The 20,798-nt window shown below is 50.6% G+C and overlaps 6 protein-coding genes across 6 annotated transcripts; 4 read left to right on the top strand and 2 right to left on the bottom strand.

Moving 5' to 3' along the window:
- Positions 1-1,298: 1,298 nt before the first annotated feature.
- GGI43DRAFT_48432 (uncharacterized protein) lies at positions 1,299-3,306 on the bottom strand. The gene is made up of 3 exons (XM_083209890.1): positions 2,509-3,306; positions 2,273-2,434; positions 1,299-2,205 (listed from the first exon to the last, which is right to left on the bottom strand). The coding sequence occupies exons 1-3, from the start codon at positions 2,860-2,862 to the stop codon at positions 1,774-1,776; spliced, it is 948 nt and encodes a 315-aa protein (XP_083060517.1). The 5' UTR covers positions 2,863-3,306; the 3' UTR covers positions 1,299-1,773.
- Positions 3,159-4,365, top strand: GGI43DRAFT_48217 (electron transfer flavoprotein regulatory factor 1). Its single transcript, XM_083209886.1, has 3 exons — positions 3,159-3,306; positions 3,515-3,658; positions 3,737-4,365. Exons 1-3 carry the CDS (start codon positions 3,255-3,257, stop codon positions 3,751-3,753), a joined length of 213 nt encoding a protein of 70 aa, XP_083060516.1. The 5' UTR covers positions 3,159-3,254; the 3' UTR covers positions 3,754-4,365.
- Positions 4,366-4,457: 92 nt separating this feature from the next.
- Positions 4,458-6,317, bottom strand: GGI43DRAFT_383891 (class I SAM-dependent methyltransferase; the record flags this gene model as incomplete). The annotated part of the gene is made up of 1 exon (XM_083203454.1): positions 4,458-6,317. One exon carries the CDS (start codon positions 6,315-6,317, stop codon positions 4,458-4,460), a length of 1,860 nt encoding a protein of 619 aa, XP_083060515.1.
- A 5,519-nt stretch (positions 6,318-11,836) lies between these two features.
- On the top strand, positions 11,837-14,422 carry GGI43DRAFT_48223 (Endonuclease/exonuclease/phosphatase). The gene is made up of 2 exons (XM_083209887.1): positions 11,837-13,004; positions 13,079-14,422. The coding sequence occupies exons 1-2, from the start codon at positions 12,110-12,112 to the stop codon at positions 14,266-14,268; spliced, it is 2,085 nt and encodes a 694-aa protein (XP_083060514.1). The 5' UTR covers positions 11,837-12,109; the 3' UTR covers positions 14,269-14,422.
- A 689-nt stretch (positions 14,423-15,111) lies between these two features.
- Positions 15,112-17,112, top strand: GGI43DRAFT_405359 (uncharacterized protein). Its single transcript, XM_083206015.1, has 3 exons — positions 15,112-15,342; positions 15,414-15,469; positions 15,525-17,112. Exon 3 carries the CDS (start codon positions 15,853-15,855, stop codon positions 16,465-16,467), a length of 615 nt encoding a protein of 204 aa, XP_083060513.1. The 5' UTR covers positions 15,112-15,342; positions 15,414-15,469; positions 15,525-15,852; the 3' UTR covers positions 16,468-17,112.
- Positions 17,113-19,126: 2,014 nt separating this feature from the next.
- On the top strand, positions 19,127-20,365 carry GGI43DRAFT_427485 (ribonuclease H-like domain-containing protein; the record flags this gene model as incomplete). Its single annotated transcript, XM_083208809.1, has 3 exons — positions 19,127-19,366; positions 19,400-19,857; positions 19,939-20,365. 3 exons carry the CDS (start codon positions 19,127-19,129, stop codon positions 20,363-20,365), a joined length of 1,125 nt encoding a protein of 374 aa, XP_083060512.1.
- Positions 20,366-20,798: the final 433 nt, after the last annotated feature.

Genomic DNA, 20,798 nt, shown 5'->3' with positions numbered 1-20,798 from the left:
GAGCAGAGAATGATTGCATCCAGCATAAGAAGGAGGGGCGTCATGCTCCATGCATCTCACGGATAAAGAATTCAAGAGGCCCCAATCACGGCCTGGACAAGAAATCAGAAAAATGACGGGCACGCGCTCCGTGTTTCGAAAAGTGCTGCTTGCGTCCATGTACTCGGTACTTGTGCATCGCCTTGTTTACACGTGCAAGTGTGTTTCCCAGGGACCCCCGCTTTCAGATGCTTCCAAGACAGTCGGCCATTTTCGTCCCACTCACACACGAGCTTCTCTCTTTTTTTCTTTGCCTCGCTTTTAAGCGCTAAAAGAGGAAAAAAAAATTCTGATGGAGCCTCCAATTTCCCGGCACAGAGTAGCACGATAGTAGCTCTCACTTCTTTTTTCTTGTCTCAACAGCGATCACCACACCTAGAAGTGGAGGCAAATAGACGCTGGTTAAACTTGCTGCCGCTACCTACCGCTGGTTGGCTCGCCTCTGACCTCTGCCAGTTGAACCCCCCACCGCTTACTTATCCCTGACTGCCGCTGCAGCTTCGATGTTTGACTGCCAACTGCGGCATGGCATGGGCTTCGAATCCCACTAAAGGAGGCTATGGGAGGCGTCGAAGGGCGCGTGAGAATCAGCGTAAGAAGAGCTATCACAATACACGTTGGTAATACAACTGCTAGCAGTAATATTGATGACTCTATCCATATGCACTTTTCCACTTCTGACCGCTCCTTGCCTGGGTATCGCGATGGCCTGTTTCTTGTGGCGCGGCCGCTAACGCTGGCCTGTCAGTCAGGGTTACAGCAGTTATGTACGAAGTACTACTAATCGAACAAGAGTTAGAAATCTCCGATCCAGCCTCTCAGCCGCCAGAAACGCTAAACGGGGCTTGTCAAGCTAGCACATGAACTTGCGGAAATAGAGACAGCGGCACATACTGTAGCACCATCAACACCATCAACACAGAGATAGTGCCTAATACGGTACTCCGTACAGGTGCTGCCATGTGGAAAGAGGAGCATAACCAGCCAAGGACCCCCTAACGGATGATTCTTCGAGTCATATCTACCCGGAGCGAAGGATGCATACTGCGTGCTAATAATGCTGGGGCAGGGTTAATACTCGCTGGCTGGCCTAGGAGTGCCCCTCCTCGGGCCACGATACCCCGCGATAGAAGACACTTTGACCGTGGAAACTGATCGTCGCCAACTAGGGGTTTTCAGGACGACCAACGTGACCTCCAGACTCTTCCAAGACAACGGGTGGTGTCATTCGCTTTGAGCTAGCAGACAAGGCGGCATTAAGAGAATGCGGCGCCGACGAGCGTTTGAGGGATCTGAGCTAATATGAAGGCTTCAATTACCGCGATATTCGCCATAACCGTGAGTGCTTGCGTCCTTTATGGTCGGCCGTTTCTTCTGCAAGTACTCCGTAGAAAACAGCGGCTAGCTAGAGCAAATGATGTGCGACTAGGTGGGCTCGGCAGTTTGACTCTGAAATGCCATAGGCTCTACCGGCTGCTACCCTGGGTGGTAGTACAGAGTACATATTTGGCAAGAACTAAATCCCCCTGCCCCCCTACAGAGTACCATTCGCTTGACTCGAACGTGTCGAGGCTGCAGAGGGAACTGCTAAGCTTATATCCGGATACAAGGTGTAAGCGTGGCACTTGGTGGAGGCTGGAAGCCTCTCATCACCAAAGCACCCCTCCATATACGGAAAACATGCTTTCAATGATTCATGATAATACTACAAGATGCATATTTTGTTACAGGCGCCTAAGCATCCTTCACCTGGGTATCGTCATCTCCCCATTTCTTCTTCATCTTCTGCTTCTGCAGCTCCTCCGCCTTGCCAGCCCACACACTGCGCTCCAGCTCCCACAGCGGCCACATAATCTTGCCAATAACGTGGTCCAGTATCTTGCTCTCCACCTCGGAGCCAACCCTCCGTCGCTGCTTGAGCTGCCCGCGTCCCCAGTATGGTTTTACGCTTATGCTCGTGCTCGTGCTCTTGTTCTTTTCGCTGTCTTTCTTCTGCTTCTCCTCTTCGTACTTTAGCATCAGGTAATCAACTCGTGCTCCGCCAACGTAGTTGCCCGAGCCGACTGTAAAGAAGCGCGTCTCGCCGATGGTGTAGCCGCTGACGGGGTGGACGCCGATTGTTGAGAAGGACTCGATGGGGAGGTTGCGCGGGCCATTGGCTGTTTTCTATAGAAGCATTTGTGTAAGTGATTTGTATCCATGGAAGCTTAGAGAAATGTCGTAGGTTAGTTACATTGATGATTCCTCTTGGGGGAGGTGATCCCGGGAGGATGAATTGTGTTTCTCGTATGTCAACGTTCTTTGCCGTCTTAAGCTCCGGTATCCTCTCTTTGAGCGTCTCTTCGAATCGTGTCCTCGCAAGCTGTAGCAGCACCTCAGGCTTGACAATCCCAGTCTACCAACCAAAAGCCAATTCATCAGTTCAACAATCTCCCAAGACCAATCCTCTTATAAAGAAAGAAAACTCACCCTCTTCTCATCCAAATTCTTATACAGCTCCCCCTTCCCCTTCAAGCTCCTCTCCCTCCTCCTCACAACCTCCCCCTCCCACGCATCCAGCCTCGCCACCACGCCGCCCTGCCCGCCCAAGGCGACAGCCTCCTTCAGCACGTCGCCAATCTTGCGCGTCTCAGCAACAGAACACCCCGCAAAGACAATCACCCCGAGGTCGTGGTACAGGTGGATGACGCTCCGCTGCAGGGCATTTGACGGGATTTCGTGCGGGGGGCCGCCGATGGGGATGTCGGGGAGGCGCCGTGGGCGAATGGTCTGGAAGCGGGCGAGCGTGGGGAAGACCTCGAGGGCTGGAGCGAGGCGAGGCATTATGTTGGAGGTGTGTATGTGCGGATGTGAAGTTGTAAAGGGATTGAATTCTGTTTTAAGCTCTAATAAGAAGCAATGGCTCGTCAAGGAGATGTTTGCGCAATCATGGTCTTTTTCTCTATATTGATTTCAGAGGGAAATGATGAAATTCAGCCGATGGAGTTGCACCACTCAACGGTGGCGTTTCGTCAGCCTTGCATTAGAGCGAGCATTTGATAGGTTCTGCTGGTCTCGTGCTAAGCAGTAGCTGTATTTTTAGCTGAAGCTCGAATTGGCGGGGCGCGTGCAATGATGATTACGGCTGAAGCTTGATTTACTCACCTACACTGTGAGCATCTTCAATTACTGGACTGCGTCTGAAGCATTTGAAATATGAATTCTTAGACTTCAACATGCCGAATCTTAATCCTGAGCTCAGAAGGCAGGTCATTGCCATCTATAAAGGTTCGTCACGCAGCTCTCTTCGTCTTTGCTGTATATTACAATCGACCGCATTCCGCCGAGGCTATCCGCCTCCATCATCACATCATACACACAAAGAGACGAAAGCTCTCCGCCTCATCTTCCATATCTACCACCCTTCTCTCATTCTCACTCAAATACAAAAGCACACTTCATTTAGCAATCACAATATTAATAACCATCACCGCAGAGCTTCTCTATCTCGGCCGCGAATATCCCCTCGGCTACTCCTTCTTCCGCCCCCGCCTTCACAAAGCCTTCATGTCGCGTGCGGCCGAGCGAGACGAAGAAAAGATTCGCTCTGGCATCAAGCAAGCTGAATTTGTTAAGAAAGGTGCGTCTTGAATTTCACCATGTTTCTTTCTATTTCAAAATGCATAAAAGTTTAAAGATGTTGACAAAGTGGATGTAGAAATCGAAGCTCTGTAAGACTTATTCCCAACTGCACTCGTTATGAACATTCATTTTATGAAAGACATGCATCATAAAATCATGGTACACAATCACATCACAACAAAAAAAAAGGAGTTTCAAGAGTATCAAGCAACAATCTTTTTACGTAAAACATCCTGTACACAGCTATAAAACCCGCCTTTCCACATCCACACCTACACAAAAATATGCATCCAGTCCCCTATTCCATAGCATTCCATCCGCTAATCCAAATTTCTCTTCCTTGCCGTTGGGGTATAATAGGTACTATTTGAAACGATATCGAACATTGAGAAAACGTTATGATAGCGATGCTTGAGTGAAGAAAGCGGAGAGAAAGAAAGTAAGAGATATAGGAGTATAATTCTTCTCTCCAACAAGGGACGGGAAATGGAAATCGTAAAAATAGATAAGGTCTTGTTAAAAAAGGGGACGTAAAATATATATAGGTAACGAAACAAAAACAACATAAAGAGAGAACATCTCTCGCTAAGCAAGCTCGCGGCCATAAATGCATATCAAGATGTACAAAAGATTCATATCCAGGTAATTTTCTTGCTTCATTCTTTTTAACCACCTTGACGCAGTAAAAAAGAGAAACAAAAAAAGCAAGGGCAAGAAAAGAAAAGCCAAAATATCCAGAGGTATTCCGTCGCAGCACATGTAAACTTTTTTTATTTCCCTTCCATTGCTCAAATCTCTCAACCCGTCACCTTCTTCTTCTTCGCATACCAGGCCCCAAACTCGAGACACTCGCTCAAGGACGTCCTGTTATCATCCATCAGGTCGCTCATCATCTTACCCAGCCACATGTCCCACTCGTCCTGGCTCTTGCCACTGACCTCGCGCAAGATGGGCTCAAGAGCCTGAATCTCTTGCACCTGGGTTAGCAGGGCCGTCTGCCGCAGGGCAATCTGCCCCGCCGTCAACGTCTTCTTGTCTGCTCTCGGCGTTGGCGGCGGTTCCTTGCCCTTGGACTCTGTCCTGTCGGTGGTGATGACACCGCCGATACCCTCCTTCTCCCAGCGGAATTCGCTAAGGGGGAGGGCTATTCGCCGTGAGCGCACGTCGCCCAAGGTCTCGTACTCCTGTAAGAGGGTGGGGCCAATAATGGTGCACGGGAGGGGGTGGATGTCGAGAGCTTCAAGTGCCTTTGATAACCAAGAGTTGTATTCATTAATGTAGTCGTTTGACGGGGCTGTAAGGGGGGTTTGGGGGTTGATGACATAGGCGCCGAGGCTGGCAGCGACCGCCTGCTGTTCGGCGTCTTCAGCTGAGACTGTGGATGTGGGAACGTGAGGCCGCAAGCTTCGGATAAGATGATCTGATTCCCACATCTCGAACGTTCCGCCTGGTCTGACCATGCGAACACACTCCTCAATAAAGGTCGGCATCATCCTGTTTGTCACCGCGTAGCTTACGTCCTTGACCATGACAAGGTCGTATTCTTCCGAGGGGATCGGCCAAGGGATCTGGCGGAGGTCGTGCTGGATAAATTTCCACTGCATGTCGCCGCTGGGCTTCATCGCTTCGTCCGAGGCGCTGGAGCTGTTATCGGGCCCCAGCGGCGCAATGTCGATACCCGTAAAGGACAAACCACCATGGCCGCGACTCTTGAAGTACTGGTGGCACATTGTGCTCCAGAAGCCAGACCCGCACCCAATCTCCAGGACGCGCTGCGGCGGCTTCTTGATCAGGCCCGGCGACAGAACCGGCGCGCCAATGACCTGGATCAGCAGCATCGTCCGCAGCGCCTGTCTATGCAGCTCGGTGAGGTCGGAGGGGAGGGGGTACGGGAGGGTCTCATCGTTGAGAAAAGTGCGGCCATTGCGTTGCACAAAGGGCCGTGCGGCGACGAGACTGGCTGAGGGATCGGTGGAGAGAATGGTGCGCGACGAGGTTGAGGTTTGGCCGCTGGCGGACGAGACGGACTCGGCGCGGCTGGCCGGGAAGCTCGTCATTTGTCGCACAAACTTTGTCGAGTCGGGATCCTGTGCATTTCTCGCGACGCCTGCATCGAGGAGCGAGCCGCTGAGCCGGGCGCGATGCAGGCGGGAGAGGGTCCTGGCGGCCCTTCCTGGGGTGGGAGGCTGCGGCGGGAGCTGCGCTGATGAGTGTGTCGACGCGAGGGGAGTGAGGGGAGGCGGGTTGTGGTGGTTGCTGCTGTGCTTGTTGAAGCTGCCGCTGCTGTTGCTGCTGTTGTTGCTGATGCTGCTTGTGAGATTAGGAGAAGAGGTCGAGGTGCTAGTGCTAGCAGTGCTGGCAGTATTAGAAGCTGAGGCGTTGGCGCCGCCCTGGTGCTGCCCCACGGGAGCAGAGGCGGCGGGGCCCTGCGAGTACGAGCCGGACAGCGACAGCTGGCGCGCCGTGTAGTGCGACGAGCGGCTGCTCATGGACGCCTGGTCGCTGCTGGAGCTGCGCGAATGTCGCCGCGCTGCCAGGGACCCGTCGGGCGTGGAATTGGGGCGCCGGGCCTGCTTTTCTCGTCGCGAGGCCCTGTCAAAGGGCATTGGCGCGCCGATTGTGCTGGCGTACAGGTAGATGGCGCTGTAGTCGGACATGGTAGCAGAGGGTAGAGGGCAGCGCAGGTGGGACTGCGCGCCCCCGGGGCTGCAGCGGCGGTTAGCTCGCTGGCTGCGCTACCAGGCGGGACGGCCCAGCTGAGCGACTGGCCTGGTCGAATGGATTGCCTGACTCTGCGTCAACTGACCGGCTGGCTGGTTGGTTCAAGCAACCCGTCAATCAAACGTTTCTTTGGCTCCCCCAGCAAGCCCCTTGTCTGCTGCACTCCCAAGGGGGGGTTTCGTCCGCTGTGGCGCCTGTCCAGGGGCACAATTCAGAAAAAACGCTGCAGCAGCGCAGCCCGTCTTGGCAAAGGGCCGCAAGCGGTGCGTCTCCGGCCGGATCGCGGAGCACGGACTGGCACGTTTAGCTTAGACTGTTCAACGACAAGCCCAGAGCCAGAGTCAGTGTCAGAGTCAGGGCTCGCGCGCGTCTCTTTTGTTTTTTCTCTCTTGTTTTCTCCAAGCCCGTGTTTCGAGTCTAGTGTTTCTTCCCCGTGGGCGCTGTTTGATACAGCACGCGGCGGTTTATCCTCCGCTGCCGCTTAGGGAAATGCGCGCTCAATGCGTCTACACCGGTCAGTATCAATCAGTTAATCAATCGGCCAACGGTCTCGCCGGGTTCTGCAGCGCATGCAGCCCGCCTGCTAGCTGCTGTCAGAGCGACTCACCAGCGTCGGCGTATCCCCTCCAAGGCCGCTGATCCGTCCTTCTAGAACAAAATCTGAGACCGCGGAACCAGGGTCCTCAATTCCGGCAGCCTGTCCAAGTGCAGAAAAAAAATCTGCCCTGTTCTGGCGCTCGCGTTTTTTGCGCCGGCAAGCGCCCGGAAAGCCAAACCGGCAAAAAGACGCAAGAAAGGAAAATTTTTGCTTCTTGTCGCCTTGCCTGATCCGTCGGATTGCAGATTTCGCCCTGGTCGTTTGAAACAAGCCGGACCGGAGAGGGTGACTTGGTTGGTTTGGTTTCGCGCCTTGTAGTACTAGAGATCACGGTGCGCGAGTTTATCCTGAGCGTCTCGCCGGCCCGTATTCCGGACTTGGACGGTTTGTGCTCGTATACAGATAGCCGCACCTGTACTTTGTATGAGTGTATGAGTGTGTGAGTGCGTGCTACTTGTCCTGGCAGCAACAACACTGTGTGTCTGGATTCGGCAGTTGGCTTCTCGTTGGTAAGAAGAAGCACCCTCGCAATAATCCCCTGGTGCTATCCCTCCAAGCTGCAGAAAAGGGCGTGGTGATTGGCTCCTTGTGCTTCGTCTTCTCCAATCCTTCTGCCTCTCCTTAGCTAAACTCCCTGTCGTTTCGCGTCCTTTGGAGATTCCCCGGATTCGGTGGCGTCGCTGCCAGCTACCAGCAGCAGAGACACGGGTTGAAGCGAGGTGATGAATTAAGCCAATGGCAGGCTGAGGATGCTGAAACCAGCCGTCAGGCAGACTGAGCACAGCTGTTTCAACCTTAAAAGACACTATTCTCGGGCCTACGCTGCAGGCTTTCGGTCACAATCTCCGGAGTCGCGTAAGTTATGTGCAGAAACGGCACTTCAGACCTTGTGCAGGCAACGCGGAGGATGTAATTCCTGGTTCTCGTTGTCTTCGGCAATGCTGGATTGGCCGTCGCAATGATACTCCGTGCAAGGCGACCCAGTCATAGAGAGACCCGCCTCCTTAGATGTGTCACAGATTGACAGTCAATCCTCCTGGATACCGCGAAAGGGAAAAAAAAGGTACATGTAAGAAGCGCGACTGTCTCGTCAAGTCTGTGCGTGTGTGCGCGTGAGCGCGTGTATGGATGTACGTTTGAGTCTTTGTCGATGCAACGATGCAACAATCAATCCAACACAGGCAGGCAATGTGGCCAAAGTCGCCACCGGTGCTGACCTTGGTCTGTCTTCCTCGCCTTCCTTTGTCCTTTGACACGCACGGCTTCGGCCCGTCGACGCTGGGTGTGATTGCGCCGTGCTTATGGGCTTGGGGATGCCCTTTGCTTTAAGCGTCCAGCGCACCTCTTTCGGGGTTGGCTTCGCGCTGCCAAATTCAATTCTGGCATATACACAAGGCTGCAGCAAATCTGGCCCGGGTCCTTCTGACCGAACCACGCACCTCCCTGTGGAGACTTGGGGGGGATTCGTATCTGTTGGTCTCCTTTAAGCGAGCCTGCGCGAGAGTTTGATCGTCGTTCGGCCGTTATGCACTTGACAAGCGTGGCAGGTGATTGAGATTAATGCCTGTATATCGTGCCAGGAATGGCAGCGAGCACAGGTGGTTGACGGTGGCGAGCGACGACGAGGTGCAAGGCGCGACTGCAGAGCAGCATGGACGTCACACCGATCTTTAGGCGGCTTGCCGTGCTGTTCTCGAGAGGGAGGCGAGAGACGAGAGAAAAGGGAAGAAGAAAGAGAAAAAAGTTCCCTGATGCCGACCAGGCCGTTTCCCGCATTGAAATGAATGGCCGTCTTATCTCGGCACTTCTTGGACTTCTGCTCAGCCCAAGCCCCGTCCGTCCTATTTTTGCGCCGCCCACCCTCCATGCAGCGCTCCCGGAGCTATATCAAATGGCACAATTTCGCTGCATGACAGGGCTGTTTCTCGATCGATGATAGGCTCCAGGGCGCTCTCTAGCAATATTGCAGCTCTCTCGCCAGCGCTGTGCTAGTACCGAGTCGTGTCTCCATTGGCCACCGACATGCACCGCTCCATGCACTCCAAACTGCTACTAGGAACTGCTAATTCCACTACGATATCTAGGCACTACACTATTACCGCGATCAGCCACATCTGTCCAGTACCGCTTCACTACTGCCTGGATTAGGCCTCTTCTGCCCGTAGTAAAACCAGACCGTCTTTTCTTCCTCTTGCTAGGCCAATTCGCTGTTATGTCCAGTCGGTGGAGGTGTGGAGCAGGTCCATGGGCTTCCCCGCGTTCGTTGGAGCTCTGTTGGCGTCCGTGCTGAAGGCTTTAGTTATTTCGCACCTTTGCTAGGCATCATGGATCATTGTTGATTTGCCAAATTGGACAGGGCCCGTGCTACTCGCGCGCCTTTGCCCTTTTGGCTGGCTGCAGGTCTAGTCCGCTGGCTTTAGAGCCTTGGCTGGCTATTCTCTTTGGCTGCTACTGGGCCCTGCGTAGGATCCGCGGCTGAATCCAAGTGGGGGATTTATTGGATTTATGGAGCTTGCACACGAGCACGTCTTTAACCAAGCATTCTTTGTTTATAGTCGTAGATTCTCCTCGCAGCTGGAGTTGCATGTACCGCATATACTGCTTGGCAGATGGATGGGTAGACGCAGAATTAGGATACGTTGCTGCAGCTTTATTAATAGGCACACTTGCTGTCCCCTACAGACGATCAAACGCAGCCCAATGTCGGATGCCACTGGCCGCAGATCAGCTCTGCCAAGCCAGTTCACCGAGTCGGTGGCCGCGTGACACCTTGCGAGCCGTCTCACCGTGGCCGATAAGCCTTGTTGAACCAACCACAAGCAGCCCCGCTAGTATCGGCTGCTTCGTTTACATACCTTGTTTATGTAGTATAAACTACATCTGCGGTGGCTGTTTCCAGCTCTATTCGATCAATTTCCATCGCTTCTAGGCTTCGGACATGTTTCAGGAAAAGGCAGGCCGGAGCGTTAGTGACAATCTGTTACGGATATCTAGCCGATGATCACATGTGTATGCCGAGAAAAGGACATTTACGGAGTGCGGCCCGGCCTGTCTAACCCTGAAATCGAGAGCCAGCCGAGTCGCTAGCCAGCATTAGATTATCTAACTGGAGTCAATTGGGGATTTGAGACTCTGGTAGACTTGACAACGTTGAATCGAGAGTCTGTAACCCATCGCTTTACATAACAATTTCCACTCCTCGTTATCACCGCTCCGTAGCAGGTCTGTGCTTGAGACGCGTCCGTTGAACCCCCAAAAACAGATTTCAGTACTTGTATGGAGTCGACGATGCTAATCTCAACTCAGACTCGGCTGCGCTCCCGGATGCGGAAACAGCCCCGTAGCCAATCTGTTCGCGCTGTTGATGCCACCTATTTTGATTAGAAGCGGCAGCACTATTTCATGCGAAATAAGATAAACTTTTTTAAGCGTTGAAAATAATGCAGAGTGAGCTTACTTCCCGTTCTCGCTTGCGTCCGTCATGCAAAATAGACCGATTGCACGGCTTAATTGTTCCGATGGTTATGAGCGACAATGCAACACAATTTTAGATGATTCAGGGATCTATAAAAAGATGTATGCCGCTTAATAAGTTGGCTTAATAAGTTGCACTTATTTTGTCAGGCAACCTTGGTCGTAAGTTGGCAAGTTAGATATATTAGGCACTACTGGTAACAAATAGCAAAATGAATCTTGCACCGCTTGTCGTATAAGAGGACTTAACCACAATTCCAGTCATGCGCAAATCACCCCAGCCGGAGAAAATAGCAACATTTTGCTCATGTAGGTTTTTTGAATAGTTTATTTTAATTGTGCACTTGCCCTTGCGGCCTTTTATCGTTATTTATCGAGAACAGGAGAGCCTTATGAGAAATAGAGAGCCAAGACTATAACGTCGTATTGAGCAACTGCATCCTACCTGGGAATAGGTGCTTATTAAAAGTCAATGACTGCCGCATAGCTGCATGTACATGATAACCTCAGGTCTCGATGCTTAGCCTAGGACTTTCACGCCGTAGCTGTACATCACAGATGATGCGTCCACGTGCAACTATTGCAAATCTCACCGTGCTCCAAGTCAACATGAATTCATACTGTTGTGCAGCCTTCCCTTTACGTTCTTATCGCGCAAGAAGGCGCCATCGATAAAGTCACATGACCTTTTCCTCCGCCACCCGGTCCAAGCGGAGCGGATAGCAGCACGTGATTCAGCCTTTCCAGCCTCTCGTCTCAGTTTGTCATCGCAGATGCACATCGTCAACTCCAAGGCGGCCCGGATTTTTTCACTCTCGATATCGACAGCCACTATTATTCCACTCAAAATATTAGTTGAATCTTATCTGGTGATAGCATCTCCATACTGCGCTCGCTTGTTAATTATTTTTCTCATTCTGTGAGTCGCCATCGCCCTCAGGAGAACGTGGCCCCTCCATTTTTTGCTGTGGGACCTCGCCAATTCCCGCTTTCGTTCGCGTGTCCTGGCCTTGAAAGACATTGACTGATATCTCTCTGTCCAGTCGCCGTTTCAGCTCCGAGCGAACCGTTTACACTTATTATATCCAAAACTCAAGAAAAAAAATTTAACCCGCCTGCCCTCTTTCTTTCTTCCTTTTTTTCTGCACCCTCATTCGAACGTTTCGAGCTATACGCCCCGAACCCCGCGGCTTGCTACTCCTCACGTAGGCTCCTAGCTCCCCGACGTAATTCGCCTCCCCGAATCCCATCGAGCCCAGCTGCCCATGGACAATTGACGTTGGTCCCGGCTCCATATCGATTCGACTTCGCAGGACCTCTTCCATTGCACATGCTGTGGCTCGTCTCTCGCCGACCCCATGCGCAAACGCGATATTCGACCTACGTCCCTCGTTTCGAACAGCGCGTTTAGCGGACAGCTGCCTTCCGCCACCCGTCCTCTTCGGACTCTTCTCCGACTCTTTTCCAGCGCTTACTAGACAAACAGATGCCATCTGCTTCCGACTGGCTTGCCACGACAAACCCACCATCCACCTTTCTTCACCGATAATCTCTATCCTCTAGCCCAGGTCCTCCGCAGAACCGTCTGTCGGTGCGGTTCTTCAGAAGCCGCGGCTCCAAAGCCGACATCTAAGCGTCAAATACCACTCCTGCGGCATGTACTCACAAAGCCACCAGCAGGGACACAATGCCCGGCTGAATGGTGCGGGGCGGGGGATGCCCAACATGATGTATAATTTTCAGCAACACACACAACATCAGCACCCCGCCCAGCCCCAGCATCACCAAGGCTTGCAGCATGAGCATATCATCCCCAACGCCAATGGGCTGGGCCATCATTCGTCCTTCACTGGCATCCTCCAGAATTCTGCCACATTCAACTCCAATGCCCTCTCCAATGGGCACGCGACCAACACAAGGGCTGGCCAGGCCCCGCAGAATGAAATGTGGCAGGAACAATTGCGGCTTCACAAGGAGGCTGAGAGGGCACATGCTGCCATGACCGAACAGCAGCAACCGCACTACTATGCCAGGCTCAAAGCATCAGAAAACAGAGGCATAGGCGGCCCTCCTCCCTCCAATGGCAAAACCCAAGCAGACAGCGAAAACGACCCCGCAGATAGGAGAAGGCCTTTGAACGTGGAGAAGGGTACGACTCGCCAAGACTGGCACAACATGGATATGAGCGGCCAGGGACTTCGAAATCTCGCCCCTGAACTGTTCCGTTACCAGTTCCTCAACGAACTCTACATTGCTTCCAACAAGCTTACGCGCATTCCAAACTCCATTGGAGAGCTGCGCCAGCTCCGACACCTCGATGCCTCCTACAACCAAATCAATGAGCTGCCGCCGGAATTGGGCATGTGTACTTTCCTGAAACAGCTACTTCTCTTCAACAACAACCTCCAAGAACTTCCCTTTGAGCTGGGTTCTCTTCATCAGCTGGAAATGCTCGGCATTGAAGGCAATCCGTTGGAGCCCAGCATAAAGCAGGAAATCATGGAAAAGGGCACCAAGAGCCTGATTAATGCGTTGATGGAAGGAGCTCCAAGTATGTTTCTCACCTTTACTGAAATTCTTAATGCTTTGCTTTTGTCATAGTTGCTAATTTTGCTTCCTCTACAGTTCCCCTACCCCCTACACCGCGTAAAGAAATCATCATTCAGGAGGATGTACCCGAAGCTTTAGAGAGAATCAAGGTCTTTTCTTGGAATATTCTATGTGACAAGTATGCGACAGTCCAGACCTACGGATACACACCCACTGGGGCCTTGAGCTGGGAATATCGGAAAAATTGCATCTTGGAGGAGCTCCGGATACGGGACGCCGACTTTCTCGCTCTCCAAGAAGTCTCCACCGACGCCTTCAAGGAGGATCTCAGCCCAGAGTTGGCGCAAATGGATTACAAGGGCGTGCATTGGCCCAAGTCCCGAGCCAAGACAATGTCTGAAAAGGATGCACAAACCGTTGACGGCTGCGCGGTCTTCTACAAGCAGAGCAAGTTTATTCTGCTTGACAAGCAGCTAATTGAATTCGCTACGATTGCCATCAACCGACCCGACATGAAGAACCAGCATGATGTTTTCAATCGGGTCATGCCCAAGGACAACATTGCTGTTATTTGCTTCTTTGAGTCCCGGCTGACAGGTGCTCGCATTATCCTAGTCAATGCCCATCTCACCTGGGATTCAGCTCTGGCAGATGTCAAGCTGATCCAGACGGGTATTCTCATGGAACATGTGACCAAGCTGGCGGAGAAGTATGCAAGGTGGCCCGCCGTTAAGGACAAGAAGATGATTACGCTGCCGAGATCCGACGATGCTGATGAGCCGCCACCACCCCCTGTAATTGAGCCAGGCCCAAGTCAAGAATATCGATCCAATACCGAGATTCCTCTAGTAGTCTGCGGTGATTTCAACTCAACCAGGGATTCTTCGGTGTGGGAGCTCATGTGTATGGGCCGTGTACCGCCAGACCACGAGGAGCTGAACAATTTTCACTATGGAAGCTTTACACGCGACGGTATCGAACACCCCTTCAGCTTACGAGACGCCTACGCACCCATACAAAACACACCAGACGAGATGCCCTTTACTAATTACACTCCTGGATTTGCCGACGTTATTGATTACATCTGGTATTCAGCTAATACGCTGGAAGTTGTCGAATTGCTGGGACCTCCCGATCCAACCTATATGAAGCGAATCCCAGCGTTCCCCAACTGGCACTTCCCAGCCGATCATATTCAGATCATGTCTGAGTTCGTCATCAAGAGCCGAAAAGACAAGAAACAGGCGTCAGAACGCGAACAGTAGCACTGATCTCTTCTCACCCCACCTCTACTTTTCTCTTTCTACTCTCGTCTCTTCTTTTTTGCATTTTTGGCTGTTTCAAAGTGGGTGGTGTGGCGTGGATAGAGGGATACAAAGGGTAGGACGAAACCGTTAGTAATTGAACGAATGGAAAACCTCTTATGCCTCAAATCTGGATGTAGTTTTGGGTTTTTGTAAATGGAGTCTGCGGAAATCTCTTTATTTTTTTTAAAAAATTCTTTTTTGTGTTTTTGTCTCTTTCTCTCAAACTTTTTCTTCGTTTGTTTCGCGTGGATTTGAACGCGGTTGACTACAGGCCCAGCGGGAAAGGGGGGAGTAAGGGGAAGAGGCGGCCGAAGCCAAGTGCATGTAAACAAATGTATGGTGTAACAAACAAGCGGAAGGGTGGGATTGAAGCGGTGTGTGGTAGGATTTGGTAGGAGTTTATGCTCTTTTTTTCCCCATGCAATGTAAAATTACTGGCTTTTGGCTTTGTACTATGCTGTGTCCCTTGATCGTATTGGCGTGATTGGTGAATATGTTTTCCCCCTCTTTTTTGTCGGATGATTTGGGGTGTCACAAAGCGGGCAACCCTGCTGCGTGTGGCATCGATGGGAATAATTTCATGAGTTTTCGATTTCATTTGACGCTTTGAGATGTTTATCTGCGGGGAAGGACAGGAGGTGCATTTGTGACGTTGGAAGTGTGTAATGTTCGTTTTTGCGGTAGGGCGTTGATGAGTGTGGTTGCTCAAACTTTTTGTGTGAGGAAGGGGATGTTGTCTGTGGTGGTTATGCGTTTGGAGGCGGGTATATAAACTGTCGTTTCCCCCGGCTAGTCTGTAGAGAATTCTTAAACCATCTTCTTCCTTTAAACTCTTTCCTTTCTATCTGAATTAATTGCCAACCATGGGTTATGAAGGGCTACCCGTGGACTACGGACCAGTCTTTTAGCTGAGGCTAAGGCAACAGCTGTCCTGGGTCCGCGTCCCAATCTATGTCATGGCTCTCAGTACTTGGATTTATGACAATGTTTGGACTCGTCGTACTTATTCTTGCACTCTACCTATTCTGTCAAGTAAGTTGCTTTCCTCTTGGCTGTGTTGGTTTGATGGGGGTGTATGACTGACTGAACACTTCAATTTATAGTCGACGCTGGCCAGAGCGGTTAGTCAACTATACCATATCGACTCGCTCGCAGCTAGGTATGTTGAATCGATTCATGTTCTGCTATATACTGTTGCTAACTTGATTCCTTAGATTAGCACTTACCCTATCATGAGTACTCAGTCTCCAGAGCCTGGACTCTCACCAAGTCATACCGGCTCTAGACATTCGTCTTTACCTTTACACCCATGCAAAGCATGCACCAAAGCCGTGATATACGAGCGGCATATATGGTGCCCAACTTTCTTGCCGAAAATCGACTTATAAGAACCCAAGTGGAACTCATGTTTAGCAATATATTGCAGCAAGACATTCCTTTTTGAAGCGTGGTGATTGCTTCATTTTTTACTCCTACCCTATAGAGAGGCTATGTTTGAACCGCGCATGCTGTCCTTAAGCTCTCCGCCAGATTGCCGCGGAGATGTATCTAACGCCATGGGCTGCAGCCCTGCGAGATTTCATTCTTTTGCCCAACGAGCGACACGGTCTGGCCCAACGGCTCGAGCCAGCCGACGAGCTCGTCAACGCCAGCCAGCCCAAGCCCAGCGCAACTTCATCCCAGTCTCAGTACACCAATATCGCGAAATATATTATCCAGCTTCATCGGATAAAGGTCGCCATGCAACGAGAGGCAAGCAGCAGCTCACCTTGCCCCGCCGATGCTGAGTGTGCTGCCGATGTGGATGCGAAGGCTGAAGCATCCATATTAAGCGTATTATCGAGATTACAGTCGGCGTGGCAGCAGCCAGGAAGAAGAAGATACACGGCTCTTTGCCTGGCTACTGGGAGGTTACATCTCGCCTTGACATCTCGCATGGCTCCTGGATGCTTTTATCGACGTATTTCTTTTTATGGACGCATTTCCACCCCGCAGGGACAGATCTTAGCTGATGAGACGGGCATGGGGAAAACGTACTGCGCCATGGGTGTGATCGAGATGGCGCGCCTGCTGACGCTCCGTCAGGCATATGGGGACAGCAACTCCAAACTACACAACGGTAGAGGCGCCAGCTCTCCCTGCCCCTCCAGAGTATAATCTGCGGCTGTCTACCATGTCTCGAGTCAAGTGGGCCATGCTCGTAGTCGATGAGGCTCATATGGCAAGGCGCTTCGACGACATCTGGCACCAAAGATTCTCGCTCCTGGACTGGGCATTGCAGCTCTTCTATAAGGTGAACACTCTACCCCTCGAAGATCTGGAAAGTGTTTGCTCTTTTTTCTGCGTAAGCAGAGACGACATCGATAAGGGCCTGATCATACCGGGCACCATGCAGCCCTTGAACGCGGCACGAGTGACTTTTGTCTTTCATTTTATCAGCAGATCGCTGGACACGGAGGCGAACTTGGATGGCCAGATCCTCGCAGACGACACAGGGAGGGGAAAGTCGCGCTGCGGCATGGCCCTGGCAGCCGTCATTCGATTGCTGGTGCTCACAGAGGCGCACGTGAAGAAGCATCCGGTTATCTGCTCTCAAACTCAAATATTACCCATCTCGCATCCTCAGCCACACCCAGGCCGTTTGGACCATTTACAAGCAACGGGAGAGATCATGTACCGGTGATCCTCTGCTGTTTTTTCTTTTACGACTCTCGGTACGACTCGGGCACTTCATGGGGATGACGATCTATCTCCTTCGACCCCCGTAGTCGGATCGATTGGATATCCGACTGCGCAGCTCCAATCGATCCGACTACGGGGGTCGAAGGAGGTAAGTCCTCTTAGCCTCATTGTCCGTTTGATTCTCTCGCTCTTCGATTTCAGTATACCCCACCTGCTCATGATCTCCAGAGCACTCTCACTTCTGAAATCGACCGAGTGCCACACTGGTAAACCTTCCCCGCGTTGTACTCAATTTCCTTTTGTTGTTCTCGCAATATGGATGGATGCCAACCCACGAACCCCATCTGCCCTCGGGCGCCCTATCAACTTGACATCATCAGTAGCCTCGAGCCGCGAGGCTCTCGTCTCGCCAGCTCTGAGATCCTGAACTCCATCCCGGGCCCCAAGCTATGCTTCTCTGAGGTACTCCCACTTCTCGCGTCCTGATGAGTCCTTCGTCGGCCTATACCGATATTAGCTGGCTCGCAATATTGACTTATCAAAGTCGTTTACCGAGGATGACCTCTCCTCAATATTATTATTGTTTCAGCTGGGCTGCTACCTGTCTTCCTGTGGATCTGGGTGCACGGCATGCGTTTGGCCCATTAGAAGCACTGCTCACTGAGAGATATACTCTGCGTTCTCAGAAAATTGGATTTATACTTGGCAGAGACAAAAAAAAGGCGATAGTCTAGTGATGTTCGCTAGGCTATTGTAAAAAGTTGCAGCCGTCACCACGTTGGCGAAGACTTCGTCATGATTGGGTAATGGAATAATCCATTACAACCAAGCGTGAGGCGTAGTTCTGGATTCGCCTAATTGCCTTGTTCTTCCGTCGTTCGGTATCTGTGCGACAAGAAGTTGCTGGCGTAGGGTGAGTCTGGAACTGATTAGAATAAATCGGTGCGTTTCGGCGGCGACGAAAAGGATTAAAGGGCTTTCGTGATAGTTTGGCCTGCGGCCACATATCCGATGAGCACCCAGGCGGTTGGAAGCTGAAAGCTTGCGGCCTCTAGTATCTGACATGAATAGAATCAGATGTATCATGAAAGAACTAGCGTGATAGGGGCAATCCTATCGAACTCAAATAACAGATAATACTACTGGAACCAATGGTTGGGTTGCGTAATTGTACGGGAGATCAAAGGAAAAAGAACCAAGGCTGCCAGGTGAATGGTTGCAGGAATTTGGAGGAGTATGCAATCTCCAACCGCGGAATAACAAGTCAAGATGGACAATTTAAAAAAGATGTAGAAAATAAATGTGCTGCTAATATACGGTTCGGAAGAGAGGAAATCAAGTTTGTAGCGAGTATAAATAGAGGCATAGCTCAGTGATATCAATAGAAAGTTTGAGTCAGGAAACGATAGAGAGGCGATACTAAGCTGGTGTTTGACGGTGATGCTATGGTTATATTTCGAAGTTATAATGGTTGGACGTAGCGTATTGGAATCGGGCTGTGTACGGCTCTGCGAGTTTGGGTTAAATTAATAGTATTTAGGGTGTAAACAGCACTCACACTGAGATGTATCTGCTCTTGGTTCACTCCGTGTATCGCCCAAATGCATCTAAGCTCATACAGTACGACTGTAGGAGTGTGTTAATATTGTTATAGCAGTAAAGCTCCAAAAAGTATTGGCGTAGAAACACGTATCTATCTTGCATCCTTTTTTCTTTTTCTTTTCCTTTCTTTTCCTTTTAATTTTACTTATCCGAAATAACAGGTATTTAACTCGGTATGATCACACACTTGCGAACAATATCACCGTCCAGGTACTCGGATACTCTACCGGCGCCAGTGCCATGGCAGTGCCAGCACAGGCACTTGCCTGCTGCCCTCCCGAGGCAAAGGTTTTTCTCTACCAGGGCCCGATACTTTTTTCCTTTTATCATTTTGTTTATCCTTTTCTTCTCCATCTCTCTACTAAGTTTTCAGCCACTCTTCGTTGCAATACGACTGGACACGAGCAGTGCCCCAAAAGAGAATGCCCATTGCAAGCAGCTTTCTTGCCAAAGTCTTTCACTGCATTCTTCACAGAAGGTTTCGTCTACTCAGGTCGCATTGATGCATCCGTCTGTACATGAATCACCGCTGATGCTGCAGCACGAGAACAATCTGTACACAAAGCTCAACTTCAATCAGCAATGGGCCATCTACAAAACGCTTTTGGTGCAACGGCATTCAATGGATGTGCTTCTACAGGAGCACTTTCCCCTTGGCAATGAACCACTTGACGAGCACAAGGCCAGAAAGGGCCTTTACATTGAGGATTTTGCGTGGGCGCCAAAAAAGCATCCCTCGATCCAGAAACGAAAGGCTGTGGCCATTCATTGCGTTCGAAACCAACCTAAACATTGACCAGTGGAGCTACTAGCCATTGTTGCAGTCGACTTTCTCTCTGGAGAAATTTTGATAAACTCGCGCGTCGTACCGAATGTAGGCTGGAACGGCTCCTCTCGCAGCGAGAGCCTTCATGGCTGGAGAGAGGCGCGAGTAAATCTTTTCGACTTTATTGACCAAGATACCATTATTGTCGGACACAGGACACAAGTTACTTTGGAGATGCTGCGCTTACTCCATAAACAGATTGTCGATTCGCAAATACTTGCTGCATCTGCCCTGTATTATTATAAGCCGTCTTTGGAGAAAGTTTGCGCAGAATTTGTTGGTATCCGTATCAGACAAGGTGCGACTTGTCCTTTAGAAAATGCATTGGCAGCGAGAGAAATCGTGTTGCATTACATCCTAAGGCCAAAAGATGCTATATGGGCGAGGGAAACGAAAACTAACTATTGGAGAGCCCAGGAGGAGAAGAATTATAAAAGGTTTGTGAAGAGGATAAACCCTGTTGACTCCTTAGCTGTTCACCCTGTTACTCAGAAAAATGTTAACCAAGTCTTGAGCAGGAGCTATAACCCCGTTTTGGACAATAGCGGCCCTGTGGCTGCCCATGATGGTAAATATCAGGGCAGTTATCAGGATGCCTATGAAGCAGGATTTGCAAGCGGTTTCAAGGTTGGCTACAAGAGGCGCTATGAACAAGCAGGCTTTCCAGGAGATTATGCTGAGGTAGAGAAAGCATCTCGGGCAGTGAAACGACAAAAAACTCATGCGCGAATCCAAGATACAGGCGAGAACGAAAACCCAGGCCATCACGAAGAAAATGCGAGCCAAAAGAACAATACTGACATGAATCAAGTGGCAAGAGCTAGAAGTCTATTGACGCACTTGATGAAGGATACAAAGATTAAAGAAATCATCCAGATGCTGAATCAAGCACAAAGAGAGACGAGCAAAGAGAGCGAGACAGTCAGCTGCCAAACAGTTATTTGACATGTTACCGGTGATTGTTAATGGAGTCCTGCTCACTGCAATAGTGGCTGTGGATCAGAATTATATTTGTCGAGGCAGATTCACGGTATGATGAAGATATTATCGGCATGTAGCCACTCCATGGTCCACAGAAAACTCCTTGTTATGTAGTATTATTCTCTTTAGGCGTAGCTGACGGGGAGTTATTAATCTGACGACGTTTATATTGAAGAGCGTACCCAACAATGACTTTACTAACATCTAACTGTAGGCAGACTGTGTGATAGAAAAGCCGTGCCGTGTGTAATATTAATGATCAGTTTGTATTTTGGAAGCATTTCACTGGCAGATATCACTGCTTGGGTGAAGATGATAGAAATTTGTCACTTGCTTCTGCGTTGGAAAGCACACAGAATGGAACTCAGTACGCAGAACTTTGACATGTATTCTTTTG

The sequence above is a fragment of the Trichoderma evansii genome (assembly GCF_050947405.1).
Source record: "Trichoderma evansii strain SZMC 28006 chromosome Unknown GGI43scaffold_10, whole genome shotgun sequence".
Taxonomy (NCBI): domain Eukaryota; kingdom Fungi; phylum Ascomycota; class Sordariomycetes; order Hypocreales; family Hypocreaceae; genus Trichoderma; species Trichoderma evansii.
Note: the sequence above shows the minus strand (reverse complement) of the source record. Positions and strands in the feature narration are given on the sequence as shown.

What these genes read in the sequence shown, in the direction of transcription:
- GGI43DRAFT_48432 (XM_083209890.1), bottom strand. Translation starts at nt 2,862, where the DNA reads ATGCCTCGCCTCGCTCCAGCCCTCGAGGTCTTCCCCACGCTCGCCCGC. An exon ending in AGAATTTGGATGAGAAGAGG is followed by an intron (nt 2,435 to 2,508) that starts GTGAGTTTTCTT and finishes TTTGGTTGGTAG; the next exon opens with ACTGGGATTGTCAAGCCTGA. An exon ending in CCCCAAGAGGAATCATCAAT is followed by an intron (nt 2,206 to 2,272) that starts GTAACTAACCTA and finishes ATGCTTCTATAG; the next exon opens with AAAACAGCCAATGGCCCGCG.
- GGI43DRAFT_48217 (XM_083209886.1), top strand. Translation starts at nt 3,255, where the DNA reads ATGCCGAATCTTAATCCTGAGCTCAGAAGGCAGGTCATTGCCATCTAT. An exon ending in GGTCATTGCCATCTATAAAG is followed by an intron (nt 3,307 to 3,514) that starts GTTCGTCACGCA and finishes CCATCACCGCAG; the next exon opens with AGCTTCTCTATCTCGGCCGC.
- GGI43DRAFT_405359 (XM_083206015.1), top strand. Translation starts at nt 15,853, where the DNA reads ATGTATCTAACGCCATGGGCTGCAGCCCTGCGAGATTTCATTCTTTTG.
- GGI43DRAFT_48223 (XM_083209887.1), top strand. Translation starts at nt 12,110, where the DNA reads ATGTACTCACAAAGCCACCAGCAGGGACACAATGCCCGGCTGAATGGT. An exon ending in GTTGATGGAAGGAGCTCCAA is followed by an intron (nt 13,005 to 13,078) that starts GTATGTTTCTCA and finishes CTTCCTCTACAG; the next exon opens with TTCCCCTACCCCCTACACCG.